At 42.7% G+C, this 13,616-nt stretch overlaps 1 protein-coding gene across 1 annotated transcript; it reads right to left on the reverse strand.

The window, feature by feature from the left end:
* Window positions 1-2,457: 2,457 nt before the first annotated feature.
* LOC123733264 (beta-crystallin B1-like) lies at window positions 2,458-9,387 on the reverse strand. Its single transcript, XM_045712731.1, has 6 exons — window positions 9,322-9,387; window positions 8,560-8,654; window positions 7,398-7,516; window positions 5,361-5,493; window positions 4,691-4,833; window positions 2,458-3,457 (listed from the first exon to the last, which is right to left on the reverse strand). Exons 2-6 carry the CDS (start codon window positions 8,647-8,649, stop codon window positions 3,286-3,288), a joined length of 657 nt encoding a protein of 218 aa, XP_045568687.1. The 5' UTR covers window positions 8,650-8,654; window positions 9,322-9,387; the 3' UTR covers window positions 2,458-3,285.
* Window positions 9,388-13,616: the final 4,229 nt, after the last annotated feature.

Genomic DNA, 13,616 nt, shown 5'->3' on the forward strand with positions numbered 1-13,616 from the left:
TATTTTCACGGCCGGATAAAAAACGTACCCGATTTAATCTGGTTACTACTCTTGCCCAGAAACTAGAATATGCATATAATTAGTAGATATGGATAGAAAACACTCTAAAGTTTCTAAAACTGTTTGAATGGTGTCTGTGAGTATAACAGAACTCATATGGCAGGCAAAAATCTGAGAAGACTCCAAGCAGGAAGTGGCCTGTCTGACAATTTGTAGTCCTTCTGTTGCATCTCTATCGAAATTACAGCATCTGAGCTGTTACGTGACACTTTCTAAGGCTTCCATTGGCTCTCTAAAGCCTTCCGAAACCGGATTGAGGCGTCTCCTGTCTCTGGGCAGATGACAGCAGCACAGTTTGTCAGTGGTCTGCCTGGTGACAGAGAGACTGGAGATGCGCGTTCACGAGACCTCGTCATTTTTTTCTTTCCCTCTTTGAATGAATACAACATTGTCTGGTTGGAATATTATCGCTATTTTACGGGAAAAATAGCATAACAATTGATTTTAAACAGCGTTTGACATGCTTCTAAGTACGGTAATGGAACATTTAGAAATTTTCTGTCACGAAATGCACTCGCGCATTACCCTTTGGATAGTGACCTGAACGCACGAACAAAACAGAGGTATTTGGATATAACTATGGATTATTTGGAACCAAAACAACATTTGTTGTTGAAGTAGAAGTCCTGGGAGTGCATTCTGACGAAGAACAGCAAAGGTAATACAATTTTTCTAATAGTAATTCTGAGTTTAGTGAGCCCCGAAGTTGGCGGGTGTCTGAATAGCTAGCCTGTGATGGCTGAGCTATGTACTCAGAATATTGCAAAATGTGCTTTTGCCGAAAAGCTATTTTAAAATCTGACATAGCGATTGCATAAAGGAGTTCTGTATCTATAATTCTTAAAATAATTGTTATGTATTTTGTCAACGTTTATGATGAGTAATTTAGTAAATTCACCGGAAGTTTTCGGTGGGTATGCTAGTTCTGAGCATCACATGCTAATGTAAAAAGCTGGTTTTTGATATAAATATGAATTTGATTGAACAAAACATGCATGTGTTGTATAACATAATGTCCTAGGAGTGTCATCTGATGAAGATCATCAAAGGTTAGTGCTGCATTTAGCTGTGGTTTGGGTTTTTGTGACATTTATGCTTGCTTTGAAAATGGGTGTGTGATTATTTCTGGCTGGGTACTCTCCTGACATAATCTAATGTTTTGCTGTCGCTGTAAAGCCTTTTTGAAATCGGACAATGTGGTTGGATTAGCGAGAGTCTTATCTTTCAAATGGTGTAAAATAGTCATATGTTTGAGAAATTGAAGTTATAGCATTTTAAAGTTTTTGTATTTCGCGCCACGCTCTACCATTGGATATTTGGTGAGGCGTTCCGCTAGCGGAACGTCTGTCCTCAACAGGTTTTTAAGGCCAACTAATATTAAAATATTGTAAACTTTTTCATTCTCTTGTTAGGGGGGTGGTGAACCTGTAACATTGCATTTATATAAGGGGGGGGCCTAGCTTTAGACTGATGTCATCGGCTCTATATTATTATTAGACCAAAGGTGTGGGTGTTATGAAGAATCTGTCAGTAATTTATATAAAATGTTGATGGTCGTGAGTGAGAAACCATGTTAGCTACCTTGTGTTGTAATAATATGAATATCATATTTTGGAGTGTAAATAGAGGACAGACTACGTCATCGACACTCTCAGAATAGCCCTACTTGTTTGTACTATGTTCACATAGAAACATGAATATCTGTTTTACTCTTGTTTTACTTTTTAAAATGATTTATGTACATTATTTTTGTGTTTTTCTTTCTCACCTTTTATTATTTTATTTGCTATGCACTTTGAACTGCATTTTTTTAGAAATAACTTTACAAATAAAGTTTGATTTGATCGTTTCTGACCTGCGTATGTGTAGTGGACATGAGTCGGTCATGATTGTTCATAGTAACGTGAGGAGGTAGCAAGCCCTGCATGGGATTTTATGTGGCCCTTTGTCAACAAGGGATTTCCTCTTGGTCTAATGGTTTACACGTTGGTTTCTACTGCGGCAGACCGGGGTTCATAACCCGCCTGGTACATATTTGACTGTGTTATTGTGTCAGTCCAACACAGGTGGTACAGCATGTGAGCTGTTAACGTTTTCATGAAGAACCCCTCCACTGTATTCTAACTAGACTGTAGCTGCATGAAGAACCCCTCCACTGTATTCTAACTAGACTGTAGTCATATGAAGAACCCCTCCACTGCTATTGCTGCCATGATATCACACAATCAATGTATAAAAGGCTCATGATTTGTTCTGTCTAAAACCCTGAAGAAATCCAAGACACGAAACATGTTGGTTTTGCTTTTAACAATTAAGAAGCTTTCTTATTAACTTCCACTGTCTTCTAAGAGTTGCTGGAAAAACATGATAAAATGAAGAATCCGAGGTGAAATCAGGTCAGGTTTAGTCTCTTTATTTGGGTTGGGATAGAAGACGGTGCAGGGTCTGAGTACAAGCTTTTACAGTGACTGTGGCAGAGGTACGCTGCACGTTTCCTTGAATCCTAGAACCCTAGAAGTCTAGAACCCTAGATCCCGTTCCCTCTTCTAGCCACGACAACAGACCCACACACACACACACACACACACACATCCGTACCCCCGTAGATCAGAGTCAAAGGAGAAGCACTAGTCGTCTCGTTTTGGGCTGAATTTAGGTTTGAAGAGAAACAGGATGGTTGGATGAAAAATAAATTATGCGAGGGGGAAAAAGAGAGAGAGAGAGGGGAATGGAGGGGGCTGAAAATAACAGAGACGGAGAGAGAGAGAAAAAATAGAGAGAATATCTAGCTATCTACCTATCAACCCACCACATCTGGTCTTTGTTGATCTGTGAGTTGTTGTCGTTGTTTATTTACTTCAATAGTCTTAGAATCCATTGTTGTTTCGTGGTGTTGACGTATCTGTCCAATCAGGGCGGCTGTACGCCACCAGTCTTGCATCTCTCAAACAGGTAGAGGGCGCCGTCTCAAGAGGGGGAAAAAACAATGACCTCCCTCCATCCCTCGCTCTCTCCCTCGCTCTAAAAATATGTATCTAACCGCGGAGAGGATCACCGGGGGATGAGGGGTCGGATGGAGGGATGGAGGGAGCTGTCTATCTTCCTATAGATAGGGTGCTTTCTTCCTGTCCCTTTTAGCCTTCCCCCTCCTCCTCCTCCTCCTCCTCTACTATGCCCTTCCTCCGTCTCTCCTCCGCTCACTCTCTTTCTCGCCCTCTGGGACCCTCACTTGCTGGACAAGGTGTAGCAGCCATGCTGGTGCCACTGCATGTCGCGGATACGCCTCACAGACTGGAACTGGGGGTGATGGGCGCCGAACTCGTTGAAGTGTTTGTAGTCACCTTTCTCCAGGAGGTACTGGGAACCACGGTATCCAGGGAACTGGTAACCCACCCAGCTGGAAGAAAACAGCAGAGGAGAAGGGGGATGAGTGGAGGGATGGAGGGAGAGAGATAGATGGGGAAGAGAGAGAGAGGAGAAGGGGGAAAGGGGTTTGTGAATGAGAGTTGGAATTGGGGAAGAGAGGGAGAGAGATGGGAGAAAGAGAGAGGAGGAAGAAGAGATGAGCAGAGGCTGAGAAAGAAAGATGGAGAGAGAATCAATAGTGTGAGACCGAGAGAGAGGGCAGAAGGGACACAGAGGTAGAGAAATTAACAAAGAAGAGTAAAGTAGAAAAGAAGGCGAGAACCCGAGGGAGAGAACCGACGGAGACAGAGAGAAAAGATGAGAAGCCGACAGCATCAGAGGAACAGGCAGGGGAGTGGGAAGCTGTGAGGGAGAGATATGTCTTGCTAAATAGAGGTATTGATCTGTTTGTCACGTTTTGACTGTAGTGCCACAGGTACCAGTCTGTCCGTTTGATGTTTCAACCAGAGGGGAATATGTCTACTCACTGTGGGCCAAACCCATCTATGAAGGAACTGGACCTATCTCCTCTCTCACTGTGCAGATACACTGGAGAGACAAAGCTCACATGCACACAGATACATACACACACATGTACATGCACGCATGCATGCAGGAACGAACACACACAAACAAACCGTGCTATATAAAACCCTTTGTTCTGATTCTGAAGAGGCTGTTTAAAACAGGAAAGACATCCTGACATCATTCCTGCTGCATTTCTGAAAGTGAATCATAGATCTTCAGGGATGCGTCCCAAATAGTGCCCTATTCCCTATTTAGTACACTACTTTTGACCAGGGCCCATAGTTCATATGAAGGGAATAGGGTGCCATTTGAGAGGCAGACTAGATTCTATTTGAAGTATGTAGACACAGGAAGCCAGAGGGAAACAGAGAGCCTATATATTAAATGATCTTCTAAATGGAACCCCTCTGACAATTAAAACTATTGTGGAAACTTTCGTCATTCCGAACTATTTTTGGAACAGTTGGTTCCGAATTCTATTATTCACATAGAAACGGTGGAACGACTCAGCCATTTGAAATGAATGAATAATTTGTACAGTAGATTACAAACAATCTACGGTATCTAGGTTTGGTGATGCCTGGTTTTTTATGTCATAATGACATCACTGTCTCATCCACTTCCTGCTCTATCGCATCCTATGGCATGTTTGTCTGCGATGTGGGTGTGTCCTGTTGCCGCAGCGAGGACCACTCACGTTCCGCAGCTGACCATGATGCTGCCGACTCTATCGGTGAATCCGTAGGAGAACAGAGAGGGAACATCATCATCCATGATCTCCATCTTACGACCCTTGAACTCTCCAACCTCGAACAGGCAGATCTTGTGCTTCTCAGGGTCCTGAGAGAGAGTGCAGAGGGGAGAGGGGGGAGAGGGGAGAGGGGGAAAGAGGGGAGGGAGGTGGGGGAGAGAGAGAGGTGGAGTCAAAAACGAACATAACATAACTAACAGATAACAGGCCAAACTGATCAATTTGGATAAATGAATTGATGGATGAATGAATGAACGAATGGATGAGTAGATGGATGGATGGATGGATGGATGGATGGATGGATGGATGGATGGATGGATGGATGGATGGATGGATGGATGGATGGATGGATGGATGGATGGATGGATGGACAAGTAAATGGAACGTTACATGAGTGGATGGATGGATGGATGGATGGATGAGGAGGTGGATGGATGGACAAATTAATGAATAGATGAATGAATATGGATGGATGGTAAGAGAGATTATTACTAACAGCAGAAATACATGATAATCAGATAAGTGTATGGAAATGTATTCTGGCCAATGACAGAGATGTAGTACTAGGACAGATGGAAGGACAGAGTGTTGGGGGGGACAAAAGTGTGTGACATACCATGCGGACGGGCCTGAAGGACAGCAGGTAGTCGTTCTTCTGACAGTTGCTCCAGGAGTCCCAGCGAGGGTACTCTCCCTTCTCCAGGATGAACATCTCACCACAGAAGTTCATCTGCTCATAACCCACGAAACTGATAGAGGGAGAAAGGGGGAGAGAGAGGGGAGAGAGGGGAGAGAGAGGGAGAGGGGAAGAGGAGGGGTAAGGGAGGGGGGAGAGAGAGGGAGAGGGTAAGAGGAGGGGTAAGGGAGGGGGCGGAGAGAGGGGGAGAGAGAGGGAGAGGGGAAGATAAGGGGAAAAGGAGGGGGAGGAGAGGGGGAGAGAGAGAGGCAGAAACACATTGAGAACCATGGTTGCAGCAACGTTTGATAGGAATAAATGTTAGTTTGTGTGAGATTGACAAACAGGTATGGCTGTGTCATAGTAACGTTAGTGTAATGTGTGCATGTGGGGATTACAGTGAGGGAAAAAAGTATTTGATCCCCTGCTGATTTTGTACATTTGCCCACTGACAAAGAAATTATCAGTCTATAATTTTAATGGTAGGTTTATTTGAACAGTGAGAGACAGAATAACAACAACAAAAATCCAGAAAAACGCATGTCAAAAATGTTATAAAATGATTTGCATTTTAATGAGGGAAATAAGTATTTGACCCCCTCTCAATCAGAAAGATTTCTGGCTCCCAGGTGTCTTTTATACAGGTAACGAGCTAAGATTAGGAGCACTCTCTGAAAGGGAGTGCTCCTAATCTCAGTTTGTTACCTGTATAAAAGACACCTGTCCACAGAAGCAATCAATCAATCAGATTCCAAACTCTCCACCATGGCCAAGACCAAAGAGCTCTCCAAGGATGTCAGGGACAAGATTGTAGACCTACACAAGGCTGGAATGGGCTACAAGACCATCGCCAAGCAGCTTGGTGAGAAGGTGACAACAGTTGGTGCGATTATTCGCAAATGGAAGAAACACAAAAGAACTGTCAATCTCCCTCGGCCTGGGGCTCCATGCAAGATCTCACCTCGTGGAGTTGCAATGATCATGAGAACGGTGAGGAATCAGCCCAGAACTACACGGGAGGATCCTGGGACCATAGTCACCAAGAAAACAATTGGTAACACACTACGCCGTGAAGGACTGAAATCCTGCAGCGCCCGCAAGGTCCCCTGCTCAAGAAAGCACATATACATGCCCGTCTAAAGTTTGCCAATGAACAGCTGAATGATTCAGAGGACAACTGGGTGAAAGTGTTGTGGTCAGATGAGACGAAAATGGAGCTCTTTGGCATCAACTCAACTCGCCGTGTTTTTCTGCTAAGGGGGCAGGACAACTTCACCTCATCAAAGGGACGATGGACAGGGCCATATACCGTCAAATCTTGGGTGAGAACCTCCTTCCCTCAGCCAGGGCATTGAAAATGGGTCGTGGATGGGTATTCCAGCATGACAAAGACCCAAAACACACGGCGAAGGCAACAAAGGAGTGGCTCAAGAAGAAGCACATTAAGGTCCTGGAGTGGCCTAGCCAGTCTCCAGACCTTAATCCCATAGAAAATCTGTGGAGGGAGCTGAAGGTTCGAGTTGCCAAACGTCAGCCTAGAAAACTTAATGACTTGGAGAATATCTGCAAAGAGGAGTGGGACAAAATCCCTCCTGAGATGTGTGCAAACCTGGTGGCCAACTACAAGAAACGTCTGACCTCTGTGATTGCCAACAAGGGTTTTGCCACCAAATACTAAGTCATGTTTTGCAGAGGGGTCAAATACTTATTTCCCCCATTAAAATGCAAATCATTTTATAACATTTTAGACATGTGTTTTTCTGGATTTTTTTGTTGTTAATCTGTCTCTCACTGTTCAAATAAACCTACCATTAATATTATAGACTGATCATTTCTTTGTCAGTGGGCAAACGTACAAAATCAGCAGGGGATCAAATACTTTTTTCCCTCACTGTAGGTGTGTGTTGGTGAAACTGAGGTGTGTGTGTGTGACACAAATGAGGTGTGTGTTTTGTCGAGGGACAGGCTGGTACTCACGGCCCGCAGTCGACACGCAGGGAGCGAACCCTGTCCATGCCCATGTCACACACATTCATGCACTCATTGGTGATCTCCATACAGCGGCCCTGGAAGTTCTCCTGGTCGAAGACGCACATCTGAGATGGAGAGAGGGAGGAAGGGAGAGAGAGGGGAGAGAGAGGGGGGAGAGAGAGGGAGAGAGAGGGAGAGAGAGGGAGAGAGAGAGAGAGGTAGAGAGAGGGAGGGGGGAGGGAGAGAGAGAGAGAGAGAGAGAGAGAGAGAGAGAGAGAGAGAGAGAGAAAGAGGGTGGGAGGGCGGTAAAGGGGGGAGAGAGAGAGAGGGAGAGAGAGAGAGAGGGAGGGAGAGAGGGAGGGAGAGAGAGTGAGAGAGATGTAAAGGACAGAGGGGAGAGGGAGACAGAGGGATGGAGGTAGAGGGGGAGAGAGAGGTAGCGAGAGAGAGAGAGAGCGAGAGAGAGAGAGAGAGGGGAGAAAGAGAAAAGAGATTGGGAAAGAGAGAGAAATTACAGTTTAATTCTCACATCTTTTTCTTTGAGGCTGAACTGTGTAATGTAACAAAACAAACACTTTTTGAATCCCAAATGGTCCCCTATTCCCTATATAGTGCACTAGGGCTCTGGTCAAAAGTAGTGCTCTATATAGGAAGTAGGGGGCCATTTTGGACGCAAACACTGTCCTTGTGTGATTCTCTTAGAACGCCTCCACACACACATAGCTATGGCAACTGTGACTTACCACCACAGGCAACTAGAGGCATTGTGTGGAAACAGTGTTTGAGTAGTTACGTACGAGTGTCAAAGTACCAACAATTATATAACATATATGTGTGGCCATCTGCTTTTGTATGCGTACATTATGTGTGTGTGTGTGTGTGTGTGTGTGTGTGTGTGTGTGTGTGTGTGTGTGTGTGTGTGTGTGTGTGTGTGTGTGTGTGTGTGTGTGTGTGTGTGTGTGTGTGTGAAGGCGTGCATATGTGTGTGCGTATATGTGTGCATGTGTGTATATGCATGCATATGTGTGTGTCTGTGTGTGTGTGTGTGTGTGTGTGTGTGTGTGTGTGTGTGTGTGTGTGTGTGTGTGTGTGTGTGTGTGTGTGTGTGTGTGTGTGTGTGTGTGTGTGTGTGTGCGTGCGTGCGTGTATATGCATGCATGTGTGTTACTTTGTAGGCGTTCATGCCCATCTCAGATCTCTTCCCCTGGGCGGCCTTGCCGTCGGCTTGGGAAGCAGATTTAGACTTTTCTCCAGACATGATGACTGGAACAAAAACAGAGGGATGACGAAGGGAAGGAAATAAAAGGAGGTAAAGAAAGGTACGAGGGTTCAATACACTGCTGCAAAGTTTAATGCTGTTTAAACTGACACAGCTCATTTACCACTTTATCCCATTGAAGTCTACAACTTTTACCCAAACATGTACTGTGTTCTAGACAGTAGACCGTAGCCCTGCTTTACTCCTTAGCTCCTTAGCAGAGCCTGTAATTGATCAACGGAACACAAAAATATGAGTAGCCATCTTGGATGAGGTTTAACCACATGACCGCTACTGGCCACTTAAAACTTTTCCTCGAGTTCCCTTACGATCCAAACATCAGTAAGAACAGAAATGAAGAGTTTGTTGGTTTTTTTTGCCCATGTACAAAGCATGTCCACTTAAAAGTAAATGAATCTCTAATGTAAAATAGTCAACCAGATCTTATAGACAACAAGAACCTATAGATTCATTAGACAATCCTTGTGGAACTAGGTAAAACACGTCAATGAAGGAAAATACGTTATTTATGTGTTCTTTCTAGTTACTATGATGCCGTTTAGAGTGACCTGTATTTGAATTTGACGTTTGAGATACCGAATCTATCCCTCTCTCATCCCCCATTTTCCCTCATCCCCCATCTCTCTGTATCTCTGTGTGCCCGTCTCTTACCTCTGCTCAGTGTGTGGGTACAGGAGTGGGCTCAGGCGGTCAGTGTGTGAGTGGAGAGGGCCTCCCGCACCTTTTATATGCTGGCGCCCAGAGAGGGGGGATTAGAGTGACAGAGAGAAACCCGCTGAGCTCACAGCCAGGGAAGAATAGAAATCCCCCCATCATCAAAGAGAGAGAGAGAGAGAGAGAGAGAGAGAGAGAGAGAGAGAGAGAGAGAGATGTAAATACTGCATGAGTACAGAGGTATGGTGGTTGGTGATTGAAGTGTTGTCATGATGCACAGATCTGTTTGTGAAGTTCTTAAATGTTATTGATTTGTAAGTGTTTTATTTATTTATAATTAACCTTTATTTAACTGGGCAAGTCAGTTAAGAACAAATTCTTATTTACAATGACGGCCTACCAAAAGGCAAAAGGCCTCCTGCGGGGACGGGGGCCTGGGATTAAAAATAAATAAAAAATAAAAAATATAGGACAACATTTTGGACCTGTTGTTATCAGAAACATGTTTTCATGGAACACTGTCATTTCCTCCACTATATATTAAGTCCTTATTCCTTCTCATCAGTTTTATACATCTTTGGATCTACCGTTTCTGTTTGACTCCCACTGGATAGTCAGGTATCCAACAGACTTAGTTGAAACGTGGTAAATATGGCACCTGGGAATGGAGTAAGGAAACCTGGGCCCATATTCATAAAGCGTGCTGATCTAGGATCAGGTCCCCCGGTCCATCTAATCTTATTTATTATGATCTAACAGGAAAAACTGATCCTAGATTAGCACTACTTTGAGACGCTTTATGAATACAGGCCCAAATCCTAGATCTGAGCTAATGGTTATGATTGGTATTTGTAAATGTATTTATTATGGATCCCCATTAGTTCCTGCCAAGGCAGCAGCTACTCTTCCCGGGGTCCAACAAAATTAAGGCCATTTATACAATTTTAAAAACATTACAATACATTCACAGATTTCTCAACATACTGGAGATGGGGTGAGGACATTTGATCCTAGATCAGTGCTTCGAGGCAACATCTGTTTGGAGAGAGAGATTGGTTGAGAGAGCAGAGATAGAGATAGATGGATCTCATTTGATAAGATTTGATGGATAATAAAAGTGTCTTATGGACATGGAGATACATGTTTGAAAATCATATGGTCTATGGTAGTATGATAGTATGGTAGTATGCTCTATGGTAGTATGGTAGTATGGTAGTATGGTCTATGGTAGTATGGTAGTATGGTAGTATGGTAGTATGGTCTATGGTAGTATGGTCTATGGTAGTATGGTATATGGTAGTATGATAGTATGGTAGTATGGTCTATGATAGTGTGGTAGTATGGTAGTATGGTCTATGGTAGTATGGTAGTATGGTAGTATGGTCGTATGGTCGTATGGTAGTATGGTAGTATGGTCTATGGTGGTATGGTCTATGGTAGTATGGTAGTATGGTAGTATGGTCTATGGTAGTATGGTGGTATGGTAGTATGGTCTATGGTAGTATGGTAGTATGGTAGTATGGTCTATGGTAGTATGGTAGTATGGTAGTATGGTCTATGGTAGTATGGTCTATGATAGTATGGTCTATGGTAGTATGGTAGTATGGTCTATGGTAGTATGGTAGTATGGTAGTATGGTCTATGGTAGTATGGTCTATGGTAGTATGGTAGTATGGTCTATGGTAGTATGGTAGTATGGTATATGGTAGTATGGTAGTATGGTAGTATGGTCAATGGTAGTATGGTAGTATGGTAGTATGGTATATGGTAGTATGGTAGTATGGTAGTATGGTCCATGGTAGTATGGTCTATGGTAGTATGGTAGTATGGTAGTATGGTCTATGGTAGTATGGTCTATGGTAGTATGGTAGTATGGTAGTATGGTATATGGTAGTATGGTCTATGGTAGTATGGTAGTATGGTATATGGTAGTATGGTAGTATGGTCTATGGTAGTATGGTAGTATGGTATATGGTAGTATGGTAGTATGGTAGTATGGTCTATGGTAGTATGGTCTATGGTAGTATGGTAGTATGGTCTATGGTAGTATGGTAGTATGGTATATGGTAGTATGGTAGTATGGTAGTATGGTCTATGGTAGTATGGTCTATGGTAGTATGATAGTATGGTCTATGGTAGTATGGTAGTATGGTAGTATGGTCTATGGTAGTATGGTAGTATGGTAGTATGGTCTATGGTAGTATGGTAGTATGGTAGTATGGTCTATGGTAGTATGGTATATGGTAGTATGGTAGTATGGAGGTATGGTATATGGTAGTATGGTCTATGGTAGTATGGTATACGGTAGTATGGTAGTATGGTAGTATGGTCTATGGTAGTATGGTAGTATGGTATATGGTAGTATGGTAGTATGGTAGTATGGTCTATGGTAGTATGGTCTATGGTAGTATGGTCTATGGTAGTATGGTAGTATGGTCTATGGTAGTATGGTAGTATGGTAGTATGGTATATGGTAGTATGGTAGTATGGTAGTATGGTCTATGGTAGTATGGTCTATGGTAGTATGATAGTATGGTCTATGGTAGTATGGTAGTATGGTAGTATGGTCTATGGTAGTATGGTAGTATGGTAGTATGGTCTATGGTAGTATGGTAGTATGGTAGTATGGTCTATGGTAGTATGGTCTATGGTAGTATGATAGTATGGTCTATGGTAGTATGGTAGTATGGTAGTATGGTCTATGGTATTATGGTCTATGGTAGTATGGTAGTATGGTCTATGGTAGTATGGTAGTATGGTCTATGGTAGTATGGTCTATGGTAGTATGGTAGTATGGTCTATGGTAGTATGGTAGTATGGTCTATGGTAGTATGGTCTATGGTAGTATGGTAGTATGGTAGTATGGTCTATGGTAGTATGGTAGTATGGTCTATCGTAGTATGGTCTATGGTAGTATGGTCTATGGTAGTATGGTAGTATGGTAGTATGGTCTATGGTCTATGGTAGTATGGCCTATGGTAGTATGGTAGTATGGTTTATGGTAGTATGGTAGTATGGTCTATGGAAGTATGGTAGTATGGTACTATGGTCTATGGTAGTATGGTAGTATGGTCTATGGTAGTATGCTCTATGGTATTATGGTCTATGGTAGTATGGTAGTATGGTAGTATGGTAGTATGGTCTATGGTAGTATGGTAGTATGCTCTATGGTAGTATGGTCTATGGTAGTATGGTAGTATGGTAGTATGGTCTATGGTAGTATGGTCTATGGTAGTATGGTCTATGGTAGTATGGTAGTATGGTCTATGGTAGTATGCTCTATGGTATTATGGTCTATGGTAGTATGGTCTATGGTAGTATGGTCTATGGTAGTATGGTAGTATGGTAGTATGGTCTATGGTAGTATGCTCTATGGTATTATGGTCTATGGTAGAATGGTAGTATGGTAGTATGGTCTATGGTAGTATGGTAGTATGCTCTATGGTAGTATGGTCTATGGTAGTATGGTAGTATGGTAGTATGGTATATGGTAGTATGGTAGTATGGTCCATGGTAGTATGGTCTATGGTAGTATGGTAGTATGGTAGTATGGTCTATGGTAGTATGGTCTATGGTAGTATGGTATATGGTAGTATGGTAGTATGGTCTATGGTAGTATGGTCTATGGTAGTATGGTAGTATGGTATATGGTAGTATGGTAGTATGGTAGTATGGTCTATGGTAGTATGGTCTATGGTAGTATGGTAGTATGGTCTATGGTAGTATGGTAGTATGGTAGTATGGTATATGGTAGTATGGTAGTATGGTAGTATGGTCTATGGTAGTATGGTCTATGGTAGTATTATAGTATGGTCTATGGTAGTATGGTAGTATGGTCTATGGTAGTATGGTAGTATGGTCTATGGTAGTATGGTAGTATGGTAGTATGGTCTATGGTAGTATGGTATATGGTAGTATGGTAGTATGGAGGTATGGTAGTATGGTAGTATGGTCTATGGTAGTATGGTATATGGTAGTATGGTAGTATGGTAGTATGGTCTATGGTAGTATTGTAGTATGGTCTATGGTATTATGGTAGTATGGTCTATGGTAGTATGGTAGTATGGTAGTATGGTATATGGTAGTATGGTAGTATGGTAGTATGGTCTATGGTAGTATGGTCTATGGTAGTATGATAGTATGGTCTATGGTAGTATGGTAGTATGGTCTATGGTAGTATGGTAGTATGGTAGTATGGTCTATGGTCTATGGTAGTATGATAGTATGGTCTATGGTAGTATGGTAGTATGGTAGTATGGTCTATGGTATTATGGTCTATGGTAGTATGGTAG

This window comes from Salmo salar, unplaced genomic scaffold (assembly GCF_905237065.1).
Source record: "Salmo salar unplaced genomic scaffold, Ssal_v3.1, whole genome shotgun sequence".
NCBI lineage: Eukaryota > Metazoa > Chordata > Actinopteri > Salmoniformes > Salmonidae > Salmo > Salmo salar.